General features: G+C 39.5%; 1 protein-coding gene across 6 annotated transcripts in view; it reads right to left on the bottom strand.

The window, feature by feature from the left end:
* Positions 1 to 22920, bottom strand: part of per2 (period circadian clock 2) — a 35144-nt gene that overhangs the window by 11568 nt on the left and 656 nt on the right. For 5 of the 6 annotated variants that reach the window (XM_042496994.2, XM_042496992.2, XM_042496996.2 and 2 more), the window contains exons 2-13: positions 13650 to 14196; positions 7268 to 7360; positions 5684 to 5838; positions 5039 to 5160; positions 4688 to 4889; positions 3360 to 3411; positions 2695 to 2837; positions 2165 to 2243; positions 1940 to 2046; positions 1686 to 1839; positions 1469 to 1583; positions 722 to 871 (exon numbers count right to left, since the gene is read on the bottom strand). In XM_042496994.2, the coding sequence (XP_042352928.2) occupies positions 722 to 871; positions 1469 to 1583; positions 1686 to 1839; positions 1940 to 2046; positions 2165 to 2243; positions 2695 to 2837; positions 3360 to 3411; positions 4688 to 4889; positions 5039 to 5160; positions 5684 to 5838; positions 7268 to 7360; positions 13650 to 14077 (1800 nt within the window). In that variant the 5' untranslated portion in view covers positions 14078 to 14196. Of the gene's footprint in view, positions 1 to 721; positions 872 to 1468; positions 1584 to 1685; positions 1840 to 1939; positions 2047 to 2164; positions 2244 to 2694; positions 2838 to 3359; positions 3412 to 4687; positions 4890 to 5038; positions 5161 to 5683; positions 5839 to 7267; positions 7361 to 13649; positions 14197 to 22761; positions 22785 to 22920 lie in introns of those variants that run through there. The other variant, XM_088085500.1, reaches the window with a different exon arrangement.

The raw sequence follows: 22920 nt of genomic DNA, 5'->3' as shown, positions 1-22920 counted from the left end.
AATATATTGGTAGTAAAGCTCTGTTGTTATGTATGTTGCACATCTCTGATCTGCTGTATGCCAACTTAGCATGCATACGCTTTGAGGGCTAACTTGGCTTGTTTGCTATATCACATGAACATCTCTGTCACCCTGAATGTCTCGCCACACCATGTCTCGACTGTTTTAACTCTCAAATTGTATATGTATAAAAAAAAACCCAAACAAAAAACCCATAAGAGCAGCCAAATATTCATATTGAACAGCCATATTGGATTCCACTGAGGTAATTCTAAGTTGGGTACAGCCCTACTGAAAATCTTTGGATTCTTCGACTGTTGATCACATAAAAAGTACCATTTGAAAATGTCACATGCGCTCTGGGATATCACACTGGGTGGGCTTCATTAAATCCAAAATTAAAGTAATACAGAACAAATTGGATCAAATTCATCTAGCTTACATTACTTAACAACTAATAGGGCTGCAACTAACAGTTATTTTCATTATCCATGATGATGCGAATTAGTTTGCCAGTTGATTGACTAATCAATTAATTGACTAATCGTTTAAGCTCTAATAAATCAAAAAATATGCATTTATCCTGCTGTTTAGTCTGAGAAGTCAGGTCATGGTTGTGTTTAAGTTCAATAACGGAGTTCCTGCCATTGACATATCAGCCTGTACAAGAAGGGCCACATGGGCCAGAACTCACTGGACTAAACTGTAAAGACTGACTCACCGGTCTGGCTTCGCCCCTCGGTTCCTCCTCCTCTTGTCGGATCTTGCTCCCAATTCCGTTGTTAAGGCTCTCGTTAGAGGAGCTCATGCCCACAAGGTGGTCCGTTCTGCTCAGGCTATTGTAACCACTGGACCCACTGTTATGGACCGGCTGATCACAGATAAAGAGAGGAAAGAAAGATGAAAAAGATGAAAGAAAGTTGTTTTTACAATTTTAAACCTGTTTTTATTTGTTTTTTGGAAGTAAGATGTTGTTTTAGTGCGTTAGGTGTTTGTATCAGTCAGTGTTTTCCACAGATTGCCAGTGTATGTGTGGTGGTAGCGGACATCTCCTTCACAGCTGAGTGTCACTCGTGGGGTGCATAATTGATCTGTTGATACGTTCACAGCTGATCAGATCGATGGATGAGAGAAGATTCAGCAGATTTTTGTAGGTGAAGGGGGGTTTTAGGCCCAGCAGAGTCAACTGTTTAGTTACACTTTTAATGCACCTGACGCTCTGCTGCTCATCTCTGCCGCTACTGCGCTATAATTTACCCAATGATGTTTTAATACCGCTCCTAATTAACAGTCCAGCTCCAACAAGACTATGGCAGGCTGCCATAGTCTTAAAATTAAACTGTGTCAGGCTGTCACAGTCTTGGTTCTTGTTGGCTTTTATGATTTATCATGGCTTAAAGAAACTACCCCTTCTTCTGTTAGCGATACTGTGTTTCCCTGATTTCTGTGCGTCTTTATTCTCTCTCACCTGTAGCAGGAGACGATGGATCTGCTCAGTGATCTCCTGGATGTCAGGGTCCATGGTCTTCATCTCACGGACATTAGAGACCGGGACAACGAAAACATCCTCATTCACGGGCCCCCTGGTAAACAACACGCACATCAGTGGATCAAGATAGATAATGGTTCATTAATGTTTGTCTACCAATTCAAAGAGTGGCTTGGTAACGCTTCAAAGCACTTACGTGCGCACTTTATGTCTCCCGATAACAAAGGAGACCTTATGGCTCCAGGGGTTGACGAAACTAGACCAGCTGGTGTCAAGGATGATGTATTCTCCATTTCGTGCACAAAACCGGATGGACGAGTGATCAAAAGGTTGTCCTGCGAATTGAAGAACTGCATAGAAAGCCAAAATAACAATCAGATCATGATGAGGACATATTTCCTGTACAATCACTGGGAATTCTGAAATCTATTATATATTCTGTGGACTCACTCTTTCTGTGAATGGCCAACATAATCGGTCGGTCCTGGGGATGCAGGTGGAGGAGAATTTGTGTGCCTATCAGGTCCTGGGGGAGGTACCCGAGGAGAGGAACGGCCCTGATACACACGAATCACAACCAAACCAATTGTGTTATCCTCTGATAGTTTGGTGATCTGTGTACTAAAAAACTCAGGACTTTTGGTTTAGAAGTCAAAACGTCCCGCAGTGGCTTACCTCTCATCCACATCCTGAAACACACAACTTGGAGTGTGTGTGGTGGTGAAGATGCGCTTGTCTGTTGGAATTCTGGGTGCTTTAAGAAAGAGAAATTATTGAAGTTATAAATAGAAATAAAATAAATGACCTAAGTTTTTAACGCTATTTTTTTTTCCTTTAGCTGTACAGAGCATCTGAGGATGTTGTGGGTATTGTGGATTGTTAAGCCCTTTCAAGCTAACTTCTAATTTTTTATTTTGGGATATATAAACAACACACTGTCAACAGAATCTATTCACACTCAATAGCGCACTTATGTACAATTTGGTCTGACATGTTTGTGAAACATAATTGGTTATTATGTTTTCTTCTATTCCACAGTTGTACAATATTATAGGATTTAAATTACAATAATATTTTCATTTGTAATTACATTTTTCAATACAGCATCATAATAACTGAGGACCTCCATTAAACAAGCAGCCATAACATACTGAACTAAACATTTTTAATCATGCTTTTTCTCATTCTTTATGAATTGTTCTCACCATCATAACCAGAGTGAACTCTCTCAGCCAGCAGGAGGCAGCAGAACTGATCTTCAGCATGCACTGTGTCCTGGACCTTCATCAGGTAGGGTGTCATGCGGAACGGATAGTACTGCAGATCACCCTCACACTCTTTACCACCACTAAAGGTTAGACAGAAGAAAAGGTAAGCAAGACAAAAGTATGTCTGTTAAATTGAAGTACAAGTTCTAACAAGTGGTCTCTGACCAGGGTTGTGGATATTAGACTTCAGTGTATTGAGCACAAGGGGGCAGAGTTTAGCTACATTTCCATCCCTATCTGTGTACAATTAATGAGACTAAGTTTGAAACCTCAAGCGTGATGACACTTATACATCAGGCGACTGGTAAGATCAGACTGATAATTAAACTGAAGGTTTGGTATGAGGAAGGGTTTGAAATAAAGTAACGATGTATGTCAATGGAAAGTCCTTACAAGTACAGTAAGATAGGCGTGTGTTAGTGTCTGTATGCCTTTATGTATATCACCAGACTGGAAAAAGCATTTGATTACAGTTCACAAGCTTATGATGTCACAAACTAATTGAAAAAACATCTGGAGTGGAATGAAAGCATGAATAAAAATTACAAACAGGTAGAAGCAGCAGATGGCCCGACACCGTGTTTGAACCAACACACACCCACCTGATACGACAGAAGAAGGACTTCTCCTGCATACAGTCAGGCGGCGATGACTCTGAAGCGGGAAAAAGATAAATGTTTTAAATCAAAAGCAACACAATCCGGCCGAATGCTAAATGGGGTCTCAGCTCCAGCAGGTGATCGAGCTTTGATTAATTACATCAAAAAGCGCCACTAATGGGCGCAGCTCAACGCTTAAATGAAATGAATTTAAACAGAACTGAAGCTCGCTGAAGTGAGGAAGACAAAATATTTCCGGGCATATGGAGGACAAACTATAACAGATTGAGTTCAGCTCTGGGTCGGATGTGAAGAAAAGGTTTATGGTCACAGACCAGCAAGTCAATCAGGGCATTATCGGTTAAACTGGAGAGGATATAATGAGCTCTCCAAGTGGCTGGAAAAATGAAATGAAAACATTTTCACATCTGAATTCAGACTGTGCTTTTAGCAGCTGTAGTTTTTGTTTTTTGTGAATCTGTTGGACTAAACACCATTCCCATTCAGTAGTTCATTTGCACTGAGAGAGCTCAGTCTGTTCTTTCCAGTTTGTCTGAAAAGAAACAAACATCATTACTTTGATGACTAAATAGTCTGGTCAACTTAAACTAAATGCTTTCAACTGGTCAGCACAATTTACACTTTGAAATCTTAAGTGTAACTATGTTAGAATCAGAGTATTTTGATCAACAAAGACATTATAATTTCAATGTCAAATGTTGACTATTTCTACAGCAAACTAGAAAGGACAAACTACACACTGAATCTTGTGAGGGCTTTTTGCCAGTTTGCATTACCCGCAGGCCACTGTAGGTTCTCTTATGTGCTTGGAAGGGGAGAGGTGAGAGGAGGGGTATTTAGTTGATTGAAATCTGTAATCTCACAGCAAGATGCAACTAAATCCTACACATGTCAACTTTAACATAAAAATAATAGCATCTCCAGTATAACGGGGTCAGTGGAACACTGTCAGTATGGTAGACGTGACATCTTAAGGCGCTCCCAGCTGAGACTCTAGGCTATTGTTACACCTGATATAAAGTTAGCTGCATTGAAAAGATATCTTAAGGTAGACAGTGCAAGTTCTAAAGTAACTCCACTGTTCATGTGACACATGTTGCTCATGTGTGTTGCTCATTGTGAGACACGACTCGCAACAGCATATCATGCAAAGTGTAGTTCTGTATTTACAGAGTTTATTAAGGCTTATTGATTATAGCTAATTATTAACTGTTTTCTTACGTCCGATTCCAGTGATTTAGATGAGTTTTGAAGTGACACTGAGTATTATTTGCTGACTGCACAGAGCCAAGTAGCAGTTAAATACGTACCTGCTCCAGTGCACATGCTCCAGGAGGGCAGTCGGTACGGCGTTGTGAAGCTGTAGAACACACTAACATCCTGCGGCGTCAGGAACTCCACAAACTTGCTGTTCTTGAACACCTCTCTTTTGCAGTTGAGGATGGAGGCTGCCTGATCAGAAATGTAAACTATCCTTCCTGTGATGAGAGACACTGCTACTGCAAAAATGTCCTGTTGAGGAGACAGAATCCAAATGGTGGTTTAATGAAAAAACTTGCACTCAACTGCTCAAACACAATTAAAGTGTTCACAGTCTTCACACCAGTATATGTAGTTAAAAAGATTTACATATTTCTATTAAAGATAATTAGGTGACTCACGTTGTTTTTGAGGGTGTATTCAGAAGTGATGCTGTCTATCTCCTCTATCGTATAAGAGGATACATCCAGGCCTGAAGGCTGACTGTCATTGATCATCAGCAGCTGGTAATACTCTTCATTGGCTGCAACACAGAGATAGTGATTTTATTAAAGTCTCATCACAACACAATACAGCACAGACACTGGAAACTGGTGTTTTACTGAAAACAACAATGATGTATTTGGGTAAGGATTTCAACATAAAGATGATGTATTCACAATGAAGTCACAGACATTTTTTAATTATGAGAAATGTCTCAGTGCTACCCTCAACTGCGTCACATTCTGTAACAACCAAACTGAAGAATTTACTGTTGAACCTCTATCCGCCCATTTCCATCTGTAAACATTTAGGCATCATAAAATTAAACCTTTACAGACCATTACCCATAGATCTGCCGACACAAGTTTCCGTCCCCCAATGTTATGTCTTATTTTGTTACTATGCTTTCTGAATTCCACAGAAAGGACATCATTGCGGTACAAATAAAAGCTACACTCATGATGAGTGTGGAGTGAATTATGAAACTGCAGACAGCTAAAACACAAAAGCGCTGTGTAGAGGAGCAGGGAGGAGACAGACAGAGAGCTATGAATGCACTTTACCTTCAACTTGTTTAACACAGCGCAGTGCGTATTTGAGGGTGTTCAATGTGGAGGGCTTGTTATTGTGTCTCTTCTCAGCGGGCAGGTGAAGCTTCAGCTCTTTCAGAGTTTTAATCACCTCCTTCTGCGTCTTGGCTTTGGCAGACTCCTGACTACTGCAAGTTGCACAATCACACGCACAGCAGCAAGTCAGACAATGCAACAACAAGAAGGCAGTCACTAAAAAATAGATGAAAAAAAGATCTAATTGTATATAACTTAAAATGTAAACCACATTTTTTGTAAGCAATTAACATGCATCTTGGGTAATCGGATCACAGGTGGACAGCTCTAAGTACTGATGTGAATGCAATGATGTGAATTGCCTCATAAATGTGTTCTGAGATCTGATTGCTCAGACCAAATTCAGAGGTGGCCCGGGCTGCATATGACCACATTCTTTAAGCAGTGTGTGCGTCCTAGGCCACAATGACGGACCTTATTGCTTATTGAGTCCCTACTAGAAGCTACACGGGTCACCCACAACACCTACACATCAGTCCACAATCAGCCCCCATCGCCCCTTGCTCTGGAAGTAGAAGCCGTGAGGAAAATGCTTAGTTAACATTAAACATTTGGGTAACATTTTTCACTACAACACTGCATGGTAGCTGGGTTTAAATAATCGTCGCGTTGGTGGGTTTGTGTTGTACTAGTGGTGGGTGCGATTTATAGTGGTGTGCTGTGTACGCTCAAAATTATTTGTTTCTGCAGTTATTTGGGCTGTCAAATGATGACTTTTTAAAATCCTGATTAAAAATTTCTTTAGTTAATCGCGATCAGTCGCATTTGTTATTGCATATTTTTAATTACATCATTTTGCATTACAAAACAGTTTACTGACATGACACACATGTAAAGCAACTCTTACCAGAGGAATCGAATGACAGTAAAAAACTGTATGGGACTTGCATAAAATGGGCATGTCTGTAAAGTGGACTCATAAGTACCAAAAGAACCCATTTTCATCAAGATATCTTGAGGTCAGAGGTCAAAGGATGCTTGTTAAATTGCCATGCCGTTTTTCCATCGCACTACTTTGGAGCATTATTCCTCCCCTTCCCAAGAAGCTAGCCTGACGTGGTTGGATCCATCCATGGTCACTGCTGGATTCCTCAGGCCTTCTAGGCCTTCATATGATACCTGTATCATCACTCTAGCTATAAAGCTCAGTACAACCTGGTACAACCTCGTAAAGACGGGAATGTTGGCTGCGATTTAGAAAAAACTAATGCTGACAGCCCAAGCAGTTATACATGTCTCCTCAGCGCTGAAGGACTGTCCCCAGACACGCTGTCCTCCTGGTGATTGATTGGCTCAACACCAGCCAGGTTAGTAAGAGCCAACATCAGCTGTTAAACAGTCCTAACAAACTCACATCAATGCTGAAAAGGCTAAACTCTGTCATTAAACCTGTTAATAACTGTTGGGTAACAGATAGCCCTGTCTGAAACAAACCTCCCGCCAGTTTTAAATAAGAATGAGACAACTGTCTTGTGAGGTGAGGAGTACTTTTAGTGTTACAGCGGTGGTTGGTGCACTAACCTGCAGCCGCTGGTTGAAGGGTTGTCCTGCTCTGAGCTCAGTAGACTGAAGGCGTTTGAGCTGCTGGGAGGAGACGGACTGTGAGAGTTCGAGCTGTGGGGAAGAAAAGGAGAGCTGAACATTTTGCAACCAATGAATTTACTCCATTCACCTCAATGAGAGACACAAAAGAGAAAGAGACCCGCAATTGATTCTAATTCAGTCTGACTCATTTTAAGCTTTGCTAAATGAAAGTTTAACAAATATATATATATATATATACATATATATATATGTAATCAAACAGTAGACTGATAGGGTGCACAAAATGCTAGCATCATTTCTGGCTATTTTTGAAGCACTAATTTCACATTTCACACACATCTCCTTCTCACTCAGCTGAGACACCTGCTGTTGCTAATGCACTCGAGTTACCTAATAATGAAAAAAAAAACAAAAAAAAAACAACACCCTCCAAAAAAACAGGTACTTGATAATATGGGTTCTTTTGCTAAAGTGAACCTAAAAAAGACTAAACCGATTTGTGCCTTTGTGAAAGGGGGAACAGCGTGGACACAGCTTCAGCTCTCATTTAGTCACCAGGTAACAAAAGAAAGCACTCTAAGACTGAGGTCACTGTCACCTCGTGGTCCTGAAGTGCGTATGCAGCTCAAAGGGTGCACAGCAGGAAAGTGCCAATACATCAAAAAATAAGGGCCTAAATACAACAAGGAGCAGGTGCACAGCCAGCTGAAAACAGCTCTCTCTGTGCTCTTAAATACAATCTCTGATAGTCTGTGTGGCTCTGGGGTCCTTAAGTCGTTTGACCCTCCAATGCCCTGACTAGGAGTGAGAAAAATAATTACTTGTAATGCCAAATGACATCAAGTATATAATTAAAAATTGCAGTCTAGTCATCTTTAAGTCTTTAAAATTTCAAAACTTTTCCATAACTTGTTAAGAACCTGTAATATTTTTTTTCTTACAGGGCATTTTTCAAATAAATCAGATTCAAACTCTAGCCAAACATAATTTCAGTTAGGTGGCATACAGGAAAAGCGGGTGAAAAATAAAGAAATGTACATGCTGGTAAACAAACCGTTATCACGTGTTGTTGATATTAGAGCTAAGTTACGTTGACAGCTACAGAAAAATATTTGCCGCTATGTTACCTTATGTGAAAGATTTTCCACGGAAGTTTACTATAACAATTTCATTACACACACAAAATTTACTAATTTTTCGCAACACTTTCAATAATTTTGACGAATCCCAGAACTTTTCTAGGCCTGGAAAATGTGATTGTTAAATTCCAATTGACCGTAGGTACCCTGATTCCTATATGAACATGCAGAGCAATGCAAAGTGAGTCCTCTATTGGTTAAAGATCAAAGTGTCTGCTCCTTATTTTTAGGAAAACTGTACTGGTTACACTGAGCCAACTCCAACCACTGAGAGAGACCGAGAGGGTTTTTTTTAAGTTCTAAAAATATGTAAAAAAAAAAAACCAAAAACAAAAACAAAAACAAAAAAACTGTGAAACTTAACATGTAGTTTGTTAAATTGCCCCGTTTTCCTCATGCCCATTTCTTTATATGTATGTCTATCAAATCCTTTCAAAAACAAATAATCATGTATTTGAGGCACAATGAAGTAAGACTCATGTAGAAGGGCTTTAGTGTATGTGTGTGTGTGTGTGTTTGTGTGTGAGAGAGATCCACTGTATTAACCTACAAGCTTTGCTACTTAGCTACCCTCCACTAATACACGAAAATGGACAGCCCTCTGAGACACTGACTCATCACACTACAGGTTACTATATTTAACCTGCTTACCTGGCTAAGAATAGAGAACACCTTAACAAATAGCCTCTTTAAGCACAAACAGGCCTTTAGTGCACAAGAATGCAACAGCTGGTTTTAGACCGGACAGACTGAGCCTGTATTAAAGTGAGACTTAGTAACAGTTTATCACAGTAGGCTATTTCACAGCGTGCAGTAAGTCTGTGTGCCACCCTCTGTGGAAATGTTACCAAACAAGGTGCTTAAAGAAGCAAGGGAGTCTCTGTTTTAGTGTTTACTTTGTGTCCAAGGTAAAGGCGAGGACAAGGTGGCTTTGTTAAAACACCTCTATCATGACGTAAAATTGAAACAGAGTTTTTTTTTTAATTACATATTACAAAAGCAATCAGTATATACTGCAGTGTGTTCACACTTGAAAAGTGACAAATAAACCCTAAATAAAAAGTCAGAGGGCATCCTAAATCTGCAGGACTTCGGAGTCTGATGCATACTATTATGCATAAGTCCACTGAATAGTGTTTGTGTGCAGTCTACTGTATTAGCTGACAAGCTTAACTTGAAACTATTAACAGCTGTTTGAGCTACTGACTCACCTGAGCTACAACTCAGGTTACTATGAATAATCAGCTTACCTGCCTCAGAATAGAGAGCAACTACATGAATAGCCTCTCTAAGCGGCAGCAGGTATCTAATTCTGTCAAATATAGCCTTCAGTGCACAAGAATGCAACAGCTGGTTTTAGACTGGTGAGTCTTAAAATGTGTAAGTGTTCAGTGGGCTAATTGGCAAAGTCGTAGTCTGTCTGTGTCTGTGAGCTTAGGAAACATGTTCCCAAAAGAGAGCGCCCAACTTTCTCTGCTAGAGGTGAAGATCAAGGCAAGGTGGCTTTGTTTAACCCTTTGAAACCTGAGCAAGTTGGCTTGATTTCTTTCAAAAACATGGCAGGAATGCAATGAGCAACAAAATGAGAAATGACACAAAAATTAGCAAGGTTTGTTTTACGAAAAAAGTACTGGAAAATTACCTGAAAGTTATTAAAAAATAAATTAACAAATAAATAAACAAGAAAGAAAATGAAGAAAGAAAGAATAAAGAAAAGAAAAGAAAGTAAAAACCAACAACAAACAAATAAACAAAACTTGGATTGAAAAGTGTTTAAAATTATAATAATTCTGTAACATAATTTTAAATATGTAGTTATAATCATGACAAATATATTTTTTATAATCACTGTACTATAGGTTTTTCTTTCTCCCCCAGACATTTTCCCCTACATTTTCTAAACATAATTGTCTAAATCTATGAATTTCTCACAATTTGTGGAACACTTCTTGCCAAGTTGCTTATTTTGTTTTTACCCATGTTTCCAAAAATCGCACCAATTTGCTCAGTGTTCAAAGGTTTCAATAGTTGTGAAAGGCGTGTGAAAGCAGCACAAGAAAAGTGATGTCGCTTCAGGCTTCAAAGGGTTAACTACAAAGCTTTCACTGACAGGTTGTGTGAAATATTTACCTCTTATATCATCAGGTGTATATATGGATTATTTCATCACATGTTCTGACAATGTACACGTGAGTTATTTTGAAAATAAAGCGCACAGATAAGAAGCTTGTCTAATACTGATTTGGCTAAAAAATAAAACTTTACACTGAGCTTGACCAGCAGGTGTAATGTAATAGATCTGGTCAAAAGTACGACTAACTGTTTCTTTATTCAAAACTTGCACACTGGTCGTCTTGCAGAATCTGGTTATGTTTGTATTAGCCTACAAACTTTTCGGTGCACTAATACACTAAAATCAGCAGATCTCAAGAGACACTGACTCACCTTACATGTTGCTATAAATAACTGACTTAAATGATTCAGTATAGTGACAACTTTCACTATCAGCCTCTCTGAGTACAACCAGGGAAGTTATTGATTTACAAAGCCACACCTGTACAATGTAATGTTCAGATTCTGTTCAGTCAGCGTTTGAACCTGTTCAAGCTCTGTTTAACTGAATGTGAACAGCAACCATAATACTATAATAATTATAGCACTGTAATTGACAACGGTTGACTGAGACTGCTTCAAGATGAGCAGTTGTTTTTTTCTGTGCAGTGTGCTTCTGGGGATGTTTTAGTCCCCAGATATTGATTTTCACATTACTCTTGGCACAAAGGAGGAGATGAGAGACCTTCTGCTTAGAAGTTGTGAATTTACAGCTCACAGCAACTTAATACAACACAATCTCTGGCTTTTGTTTGCTATCTAGTGTTGGCAAAACATACTGTTGCACATTTACAACCCATTCTTAGCGCAACTGGCTTGTTTACTATATTAAGTGAAAGCCACTGTCTCACTAAATGCCTCACAGAGCTCGTTAAAACTTTCAGACTTTGTAAGAAAACAAAATGAATAGTTGAATGATTGTGTTAGGCAGACAATCAGCTGGCATAATTCTGAATTGGGTACAGACTACAGGGTACAGACTGGCAATCATACATATTGTCAAACATGCAGGACGGTTTCTTTTTACTTTGACTATATTCATACCTTCGTTACAACTGGTCTGCTATAAATGAAGTGAAGGGGAGACATATGAGGAGCACCTTGACTGCAGATGCAAAGTTGCCAGCTGCCTGAAAGAAAAAGACACACCTCCCGTCCTTTGGCCACGATGTGATGATGACGGAGCAAAACCAAGAACAAGAGGCAGCTTCGAGCACCAGTCCCTGACCACATCTGGCAACCCTTTACATACCAAAATCTAAAAGCAACAACAGTGACATGAGAAAGTTCTTGCTTTACTGACAGAAAAACACAAAGATCTCCGCTTTAAAATCTCCTTGTCTAACCTCTTTAAGCTCACTGAAGTAGGTTGCACATAAGCTACCATAGGTGAAAATGTAGTTAGCTAGCAAACGTTAGCTTTGTTAATATTTAAAGTTATGATAAGGAAAAGAGAAGGAAAGAGGAAGATATGGAAAGAGAGGAAGATTGTTCGTATCTCAGATGTAATAACGTTATCCTTTGTGATTATCCTATTTGATTAACTGAGCTGCTCTACTCAATTAAAAAAAAACTAAAAAAGTGTTTTCAGTATTTGTGCAATGGCCTAAACAGAAAGTAACTAAGCATAACAGCGTAACTGTTTTTGAGGGATTGGTTTACAAAAAAAATTGGCACAAAAGGTTAAAAGTTGAATTAAGGAGAGGGAGGGGTGACAGAGATGAAGAGAGAAAAAGAGAAAAAAAGTGAGGAAAAGCGCGTATGTGCGTGTGTGTGATGTACGATACAGACAGGAAGAGGGAGTGGTGGAAAAAAGGGATACAAAACGTCAGTAAAGTGAGTGAGGCAGAGTTGAAAGTGAGCAAGATAGAACAGGAAAGCATGCAACCCCCAGTGACAAACAGAGACAAACATTGCGTTGCCATGGCAATAACAAGGAGTTGGAGAGCGTGACACAACCCGTCTGGCATTGAGAGAAAGCCAGCCTCTCCGATGACATCAACGCAGTCTTCCTACTTGGAGCAACAGTCGATGTGTTTTTCACACTGCTAAACACCTGCTCTGTGTGCTCATGGGCAGACTGCACTGTGTCTGAAACCTATTTCTGGTCAATCTGAGGTCACGCTCCGGCTAATTTTGATTCAGTCAAATGCCCACCTCTGTAATGCAGCTCATATGCTGTACACCTACACACTGATGGCAATCGAGCAGGCTGACACTTCAGCACAGTTAACTCTGTCACCTGCAGGTTTAAATGTCACTTATAGGATGTGCTGACACTGAAAGCAAAACTATTAAAAAGGTTTTTTTTTTTCCCAAATCAGTCTCTTTCATTTGTAGTTTTGCAGGAACCTCTCATGGTCAGTGAAAAAGAAATAACGCTTCACTTAAGTCTCAAACACACTTCCTGGATGGCCTTCACTGAAGCCTTGACTCGCTTATCTACTGAAATTAGTAAAGGCTGAAAGACACATCATGTCCAGACTGTGGTGGTGGAAGGCAAAGTGGAAATGACTATTCATCCTCGATTTATGCTTAAAAGACATTAGTCTATATGAATATATCAATGCAAACGAGGGAAAAAGGAAGAAAAGTGAAGTCGAACATAGTTTATCAGCTTTGACCTTTTTTGAGAGCCGTGACTAAGTGGCATCCTCCGGGGCTGAAAAATTAAGCCAACACCAAAAAGCCAAAGACTGCAGACTGCAGAACAGGCTGTCTCGGAGGCAGAGGTGTCTCAGACACCATGTTTAAACGCCCATCTTTCTGCAAAAATAAACATGTTTACAACCTGGTACAAAAAACTTTTTTGGTCTCCATAGCTAATTTCAAAATTCCTGACAACTGTGCGGAGGTAAATTTTTATATAGCTTACCCGTTTACATTTCAGGAAGGCTTAAAGTTATGCCTAATTAAAGGCGGGGACGCTTTCAGAGACAGTCTGTCTGTCGATAGCGTCCTCAGCAACTCCAAAAAAGCTAGTTCACGGATGTGGATTGCAAGGCTTCAAAAGCCTTCAGTTTGGCCTATGCTACCTTAATAGACCCGCAAAATGTCTGAATTGAGAGAGGAGATACAGAATGATAAAAAAGCCACAAACCACTGACCTCTTGTTGCTTTCAGAGGATTCGAGCAGTGCCGAGTCTTTACTGGTGCCATTGGAGCTGCCCATTGACTCATGGCCATTGCTGTCGTTGCCATGACTCTCGTTGCCGTGGCTTTCGTTACCGTGCGATTCGGTTCCACTCCCGCTAGACCCACTGCTCTTCATCTCCACGTCCTCCTCAGGGAGTGATCGTGAGCGGGCGTTCTTGCGATGCTTGTGCGGCGAGGTGGGAGGGTCCTGACCGCTGCTGTCACTGCCCTCCGACGGGAGGCCCAAGTCAGGCCCACCTTGGCTGTAGCTGCCCATCCGATGCATCTGTGCCATGGAGCTGCACCCTGAGGCCCCCCTTGGCATGGAGCTGCACGATGCTCCATCTTGGTCCTCCAGCACCGAGAAGCGATACGGCTTGGAGTCTGAATCTTCCGACATCAGGAGGAATGCTGTCCTGGGCTTGTTCCAGGTGAGTTGTGATTAGATGATGAAAGAACACAATCACCCCATTTTAACAAGGGCGTCAACGGAGAGAATAAAAGACGATGCGGATTGATCTGAAAAGAGAAAAAGATTACACGTGTTAGTAATGAAGTAACACTTGTCCATTGCAAGTTATGCATGTTTTAAAATATGTAAAAAAAAAAACAAAACAGACAGTCGGCGGGATCCTTCAACTGCAACAGTTCATTAGTGTTCAAGTGAAAAAACTAAAACAAGACTCCTATGTCACATAAGTTTCAAGTCACTGCAAGAACATTTTAAAAGGATACTTTTTACTTTGCCAATTTTCAACCAGGTCTGTATCAAAACAATGTGGGTAGTATGTATGGATGATCTGTAGTAAAGTTCCCTTCATCTAACCAGTTCCTAGATCTCCCTCCTCCCCCTATGGAGAAACTCCGCTGGATGATGTAAATTGATGCAAAACACCTCATCTGGCGGAGTTTCGCTCACTCTTGGGGCTGTTGCTCGAACTACAAGCTGTATGCATTTTCACTTCCCCGCCATTAGTCGCCACTGTGGACACAAAGCATATATAGGCAGATCGAGAGACAGTCACCCATCTCTCTGTCAAACTCCGACCAAAATATGATTAAACGGGAAAACTAGGCAGTGATGATCATATATAAATCAAGATTATGTTACTGTGATGCCTATTTCATGCCTAAAATGTTTTCAGAAACATATTTAAGAGCTGTATTTAGCTTTAATGGCTACGGTTTGTTAACAGGAAGTGGGGCAGAAACAACTGAGATGAAATGCTAAAACTGCATTGCATATTTGTCACCTCAGATGTATTCATTAACAAGTTTTTAGCTTACTGTTTAACTTCATACGAGATTGTTTCACATGTACGAGTCCGAATTACATCACCCACCAGAAGAGGATGACTGTTCATTGATTTAGTGTGGCGCAATGCATCCTGGTAGTTGTAGGTTTTCTAACTCTTGAGCAAAAGCAAATCTATATATTCTATAATATATATATAATATCTCTATTTTATCAATATAAAAGTTATGGCATGCTTCTGAAAATGGTAAACAATAAGCAAAGTATACATAATTTGCAGGACATTAGTCAAAACATGCAAAATCACTAACAACGATGTGCTTACATATTTTCGCAAATGCGCACGCACGCACACACACACACACACACACACACACACACACACACACACACACACACACACACACACACACACATAGAAATAAATCAATGCTTCACCATGCCTTCAAAAACATGTTTTTTTTCTGTTGCGATATCAGAGCACAGTGCAGCGTTTAACCCCTGACCTCTGCAGAGCCCTGCAGGTGCTTCTCTGATGTACAGTCAAAATTCTGTACAGACAGTGTGGCCTTGAAGAACAGTGAGGGGTTGAAGGGCTCAGATGGGGCAGACCCCATCTGAGCCCTTCAACCCTTTCAAAAGGATCATACACTCTAGGGACACATAAAACATCTGAGAGCATTGATCTAAATGCCACCATAGGTTGCTGGCCAGCAGTGTGGAAATTATGGCCCTGTTTTCTGTGGCTTTGAGTTGAAATGTAAAACCGAGAGTAGGGTTTAAAATACTGCCCTACAAAAAAAACGTTTCATCTCATACAATCATGCTATATAAATACTCGATTTCAACAGAATGACCAAGAGGGATACGTAACTATTCAAACCACCCAGTGTTGGGTAGATCTTTCCGAGGAAATTTCCTGTGGTTATAGGAAGAGACACGTGTTGCATTTTTGGGAACATCAACAGACGTGTGTTTGGAATGAACACAAGTGACACTGGGAAAACATTATCAGAGCAAGAGACTCAGATAATGACAGAGTGAAAAAGACATTACGGGGAAGGCAGTGCTGTATGTTAAATGATTAAAGGGAAATGAAATTCAAAAACACAGCAAAGACAAACAACTGTGAATTATTAATTTTGGTTAACAACAAACTAAAAACAATGGAGGCAACTGAAAAACCGACTACAGATTTCCAAGATAATTTTTAAAGTAGAAACTTTCTGGCAAGAGCAACACTGAGAGTAACTAAAGATCAAATCATTGAGGTATTGTGAGGTATATGCTGCTTCAGCCCATAATAATATATCATCATGTTAATTATACCAGAGTGATGTAATGTAACCCAAGGCTTGTATGACTGTTTCTATGTGAAGAACTTCACTTTGTAAAGTCACCGGATTGAATTGATCTCTCAACTTAGTGATACAAACATTAGTTTGATCTGTTCATGAACATAAAACTTGGAATTCAGAGCACAGGTGAAAAAAAGAAGACTAACAAAGACGTGTTTTCATGCACATAGTCTGGTTTTGGGGCAATATTTGAAGGTCACATGAAAGCCACAAAGTGTTCATGTATAACTTCCTGCCTGGGTGTTTTCCAGGGATAACCTGGCTAAGCGGTGGCATGCCTTCCTCCCTGCCCCGGAATGGATAAACTTCTATTTTCTGCTCTGACTGAAGACACACAGCTCTATGACCTCCTTAATTCAATTCACCTGAGCTCTGTGGGGATGAGTATTTGAGTTAATTTAGTCTAACCAAGTTATACTTAAGCCAATGCATCTTTTACATAGGCTTTTCCGAGTGTGGTGCTCAAATTGTGCAGATCTGCTAATGATTCATTGAAAACTGATTTTGACTGTGAAAATTATAAAGGCTGCACTAACACACAACAAACAATGAGCATAGATACATTTTATGATATCTCAATATGTTGTAGTTTGAAATGTGTTTAGGCCTTCAAAGCTGGGGATCAGTGAATGGAGCACAGGACATTGTCATGTGTATATTTTTCCTCAACAGCAGTTTATGATGTTTGGATGTCATTATGAATTATTGATCTGGTCAGAGAGGAGCAGCTGCTGCAGAGGCAAGTAAATGTAAACTTTTAGAACCAGTGCAACTTTTATAAACATATTTTTAAAAATGGACAAAAAATTTGGGGCCATGGTAGCAAAAATGATTCAACTGGCAATTCTAGAGATATTACATAAGGTATAGTAAGGTGAAATAAAAGTTGCAGTCTCTATAAATTAGTTCTTATGCAGAGGGAAGGCTGAGGCTTCAGCAACAGCCCAATGAAACCCCAACCGTAGCTGATAAACTGTATCATCAAGTCATGAATTATGCAACACAATGGTTGTGATTTTGTCAAGCTTGATGTCAAAATGAGTGGTAAAATAATCCCATTCATAACAATCAACATGTTGACCCTGTTAGATGGAGGACAGAAGTGAGTTCACAGTTGCCAGTGTTATCACTGACCTGCCACAAACAGGGTTTTTTACACTGTGAACTGGGTCAATATAGAGATAAAGAATTGCGACAATCAAAAGAAACTAACGAACAAACAGATTTTCATAGTTTACAGACTGCTTTGTCAGATAAAATGAAAAAATGGCTTTCACTATGACTTATTTTCTGTGCAAAGTGCAGCACTTATTTTGCAGGATAAAAAGCCCCTTCATAAAAAGCTGTCCGTTATTACTCAGTCGACGTGCTATTCATACTGAACATTCTGCACAAACCACTGACTGAAAAGTTTTTGTTGCACAGAGAAGTGTTTTGACAGGCCCTGCTACTCAAAGTCTGGTCAAAAGTTAAAGAGCTGACTGCAGATGTGCCCAATATTCATAAAGCCCAAGAGTTTACACTGGTTACCAACTACAGTCACTGCTAGACATCAACCTCATTAGCTCGTTATCACACATCTTTTGGCTTGACACCAGCAGACAGAGAGAGAAGATGAGACAGTCAAGCTCTTAAAGAGACAGATTTACAGGATATAGAGAGAGACATCTAAACATGGTTTTGAAATGAGAGCTTTAGGTGTGCATATCCACTTGGTGAATAGATACAAGCTCAATGACACTTTAGACAGGACATGTATAAACACACAAACAGCCCCCTCTCTACTCTAAATGCAATAATACAAAAGGAGAAGAATAGAGATTTGTGCAGCTGCAGACCAACAGGTGACTGATGTTTAAGCATTTGGAATAGACAATCAAATGTTTACTTTAGCACCACTGAAATACTTCTGAGATGATTAGACCCACTTCACTTTGCAAGCCGATCGCCAGAAAAACATGTTGGCAAACAATAGATAAGGTACATTTGCATACTATTATTATTATTATTATTCAAACTTTTAAGATTAACTTTAACTTTTTAAGCATGCTGGGGCTACATGTGGTTAGTTTTAGGAAAAAACCCACTTAGTTGTGGTTAAGAAAAATGTTATTTGGCTGACAATCCCCAGTTCTGTGGGCATAATCTACACTGGAAACACAATCTATCACTAAAAAAATGTATGCCACTATCCCAAAAGGAAACACAGTAATGTCATGGTGAAAAAAATAATGCTTTTTTGTGGCACTATGCTTGCTGGAAAAACAGTTACAGGTCACCAAAAAACATTCATGCTTGGGGGCTCAAAAACTGCTGGAATAACAGCCATGGGTTCCTAAAAACACCCAACTTTGAAGACTGAAAAGCCACTGGAAACACAGCAATAACCCTGTAAAAAACAACCGGTTCTGCAGTTTGGTCTCCCAAACAGTCCGCTTTAATACTATGTACCTCTAAAAACATTTATATGACATATATGAGCTTGCAAATGTAACATTCTTGGTTTCAGAAACGTACTATACCACCATTTTCTTCTGTTGATTGTGATACATTCCTGTGTTTACAAAAACAGAAAACAAAATAAATGTCGCTAACATAGCGTTTAATATTGAACATATTTTCAGAAGGTTTTTTACTACAGCTGATAATAGTGTATAAGTGTCAAATCTATCTCTGCAGTAAGAGTTACCTGAGGTTACTTCAGTATCTCTGTGATCTCTGATTTTACTGCCATTCACTGGATCTTTTCATCCCGTTGGGTTGCTGCAGCAAAGGAAGTGGAGGAGAGTAACATGGATTTTCTTTGAAACTGAGTTATCTGGCAGGGATCTTGATGCCATTGGAAGCCATTACACCCTACTCTGAGGTGGGCACAACGTGTAACAGGTGGCTAACGAGGCAAGATGTGAAACACACCACAATTACAGGTTATATATAACTCCTCTTTAGCCCTTTCAGTCTTTTCAATGTAATCAAAAAATCGTTCTCGGCTATCAAGAGATTAAACAAATCTCGACCTGTTAGGGACATGTTGCTCACTTGGCCTTTCTGGATCTTTGGGGAGGAAGGTAATTTAAAATAAATCACCTTTTCATTGTAAAAACATAGAACAGTTCATTCAGACATGGCTTTAAATCTTAAAAGTAAATATTGTAATCAGGGATGGAAATTAACATGTAACTATGCTTGGTCCATTGTTGGGTCTTGCTACCTCTGTAGTGGTGATCGCGGTTTTCCTTAACTGTTAGACAGAAAGCCTTTGAGAGATTTCTTTATTATCTTCTTCTGTCTCATAATTTTACAAACTGTTGCTGTTCTTCTCAGTCATCATAAAATTTTCCAATTCATTTTTGTCTGCTGTAAAAAAAATAAACACGTCACAGTGCTCTGATCATATTATCTAATACAGCATCTCAAACCATCTTATACAACAGCTGCAGTTTTATAACAGTGTATCGTGTTGCAGGCATTCATTTTCTTAATTAAAGTGTTTAGTCACCATCTTGTACAAAAGACTCTATTTGCATGATGACTTACATAAGTTTACAATGAGTGATTCAGATAGAGTGAATATTTACTTAATTATTTTTAGCTATTATAACACGCTGGAAGGGGGTATATTAACGCATAACAAGTGCAAGATGAGAAGACACCTGAGCCAATTTCATTCACTGAGAGGCTCTGATTTTTAATGTCTATTTGCTGACCATCAGCATGTAATCTAGTGTTTTATCAGTCTATTACCAGACTTCTTCATATTGTATTTTCCACTTCTTTTACGTGATTTCACACTGTGATCTCGATCATTGTGTCGGCAAACATAGTGGTTAATATCAAACCGTTGGGGTAACAAGTGCTGTGAGTTTTTTAACATGGAGACATGACTGGGGTTTATCAACGGAGTTGTTGACCTACATCTATTTTCAAGGATATCTTAAAACAATCATAGTAGGTCTCATGCACACTTCCCAAGATGCACTTCCCAAGACCACCCAAGGCTTCATCCATTTTCATTGTGGCTCAAAAGAGGGTCTGGATAAAGCAAAATGAGTTTCTAAACACATTAGCAATGTTAAAAAACACTTATTGAAAACGTGAAAAGACCAGGAACTGTGTAGTAGCCTATCGCATGGTGAAGTTTTACCATTTTGTAGTTTTTCACCGTTTCTGCATCCAGAAGTTTTTGGCGGGCCTTAGAAACTTGTTTAATGACGCCCTGGAGCCATCCTTAACATAATCCCTCTCCCATTCTGTCAAAATGAAGAGGGAGCCACTGCAAAGCAACAGACTCTCCTAAGCAGCTAACTCAGTAACTCAAAGCAAATATGTCCCCCAGGATGAGGAGAGAGCTGCTGAAGAGCTACCTATTCTCGTTAGCAGCTTAACCAGTAGCATAGTCATATACACAGAGAGCCGCTCCATGGGGAGAGACTCTCGTTAGCAGCTAATAGTAGCTAACATTAGCACAAAGCACTCACTCAGTAGCAGTGAGGCGAACAGGGCTGGAACAACTGAAAGTTACATTCGTTCCCAATATTCTGCTTTTGTTTATATGATTGTGGCATTTAACAGCCTTGTTTATTCATGTTTTTATTGCACTGAAAGAGCTAAGCGGGCGTGTAGAACATAGTGAAATTGCCGCTCACACACAGGGGATGAATCAAACGACACTAACATATAACACTATGAGCTCAAACACTGCAAATAACCGTAATGTAGTATCAGCTTCCTCAGGGGACATGCCCTCAGCATCTCAATGCAAAGAATACTGCCATTTTTTCCCCCATTTTGAAACCTAATTTTATATACTTGTCTATTTCTTTTAATAATTCAAATTTGGCTGGGTGGTCAGTAACACATTTTGTGTGATGCAACAAACTAATGACACATATTTTTTTATATATAAAGTTTGCCTGACAATAAGTAAGGAAAAACAAAGTAATTTGCCAGCCCCTCCCCTCTTTCTGCGTTTGTGGGCGTGGAAGTTTGTACCCTGTTTGATGCCACGTTTGGCTGCTTGCAACAGTTAGATAGGCGACCCTAAATGACTTCTCCCTCACCAGCCTTACATGCGTCAGCCATCATCTCCCCTCCTTTTTCAGTCACCATGGGAAAGCTAAATATGACTGCAGTCACTTTGGACATGCGGCTGATATTCTGCACGGCGTCTAACGGTTTAGAATCACTGTTAAATTAAATTCAATGTTATAATGCTATATACTGTCTGTTTTAAAGGGCAAAGGCTATTGTTATCATTTTAACACATCCTAGCAACATTTGTATTACCAACACCTGATTTTCTAATGCTTCTGTCTTGACTTATGTTCCATGCAGTCAGGTATCAGAAGTGAAACTACTACCTAGAGAGACTTAAATTGTCAGACCACTGAGTATTCAGTGGAGTACTTCACCCAAAAATGGATATTTGTAAATCAATGTCATGCCATGTTACCTTGAGGAAAAAAAAAGGTTTTCTTGCATGCCTCCAAAGAAAACAGCAAAGATATTAATTGATCGGGGACCATGTTGAACTATAGCAAAACTACATCAAAACAATCGTTTAGAAACTCTCACACAACTTGAGCAGTATAGTACGTCTCATTTATCCAGTCGTTTGCTCAGTACTTCTGAAACAAAAGCATTTTTGCAAAAAAACCCAAAACAACCAAAACACAACAAAACAACCTTATTATCAGAGTCTGGCTTTGAAAACGGCTTAGATGAGTTTCACTCTCAGTTCAGTCTTAAATAGCTTTCACAAAAAGTGCCATGTGTTTGGAAAGTAGTGAGCATAAGACTGGATAAATGAGACTTAGATTATACTGCACAAGTTGTGTGAGTTTGTAAATCCAGTTTTTGATATAGTTTGCTTTGGTAAACTTGGTCCCCAAACAATCGATAAATCAATATGGGCACTATTTTCTGTAAAGGGATGGAGAACGTTTTCTGCACAAATTAAAGGAAACATGGCATAAGTAACTGATATACAAATGGCCACTTTATGGGTAATGTAATCCTTTAAATGCTGTTTAAACTACAGGAATGATTGTACTAGCAATTACGTAAAAACTTTTTTCATGTCTTTCAGCTTGCTGCTGCCCAGGATGAGACAATTCTCCACTTTTAAACCTCTTTATATAATGTGAACAATGCATTGCATCATCAGGCAAAAAGGGCAGATTTTTCCATATTTCCTGTAAAAGCTAACATTTTTTGAGACAAAGATTTGTATTTGACAACAACAAGATGTAATCTCCTACTTTGCCTGCAAGCAATTATATCCCCAAATTCACAGCTGAACACACCGGCACAAGTATAGGCTAACCAAAAGTAAATACTTAAGTTTCAGTATCATGAAATTGTACGACAATTCGTTAACGTGTAAGTACTTCGCAGCTCTGCCATAGACAGCTTAAACACAATGAATAAATGCTTCCAAGAGGCAATGCCGTGTTTATGTAAGATTTTTACCTCATAGCCAACTACGCACTAAGCATCGCAGCATGATGACACAGTCTTTTCGTGGAAAACCATCGCTTACATCTCGAAAATTCTCTAATCGGTGCTGCATATGAGCTCCTGCCATGTGCTGCTGCAGTTGACTCTTTATGTAAGGCGTAGTGCCGGAGT

Source organism: Plectropomus leopardus, chromosome 12 (assembly GCF_026936395.1).
Source record: "Plectropomus leopardus strain MGB_pleo_1.0 chromosome 12, ASM2693639v1, whole genome shotgun sequence".
NCBI lineage: Eukaryota > Metazoa > Chordata > Actinopteri > Perciformes > Serranidae > Plectropomus > Plectropomus leopardus.
This window is presented reverse-complemented; position numbering and strand designations above follow the sequence as displayed.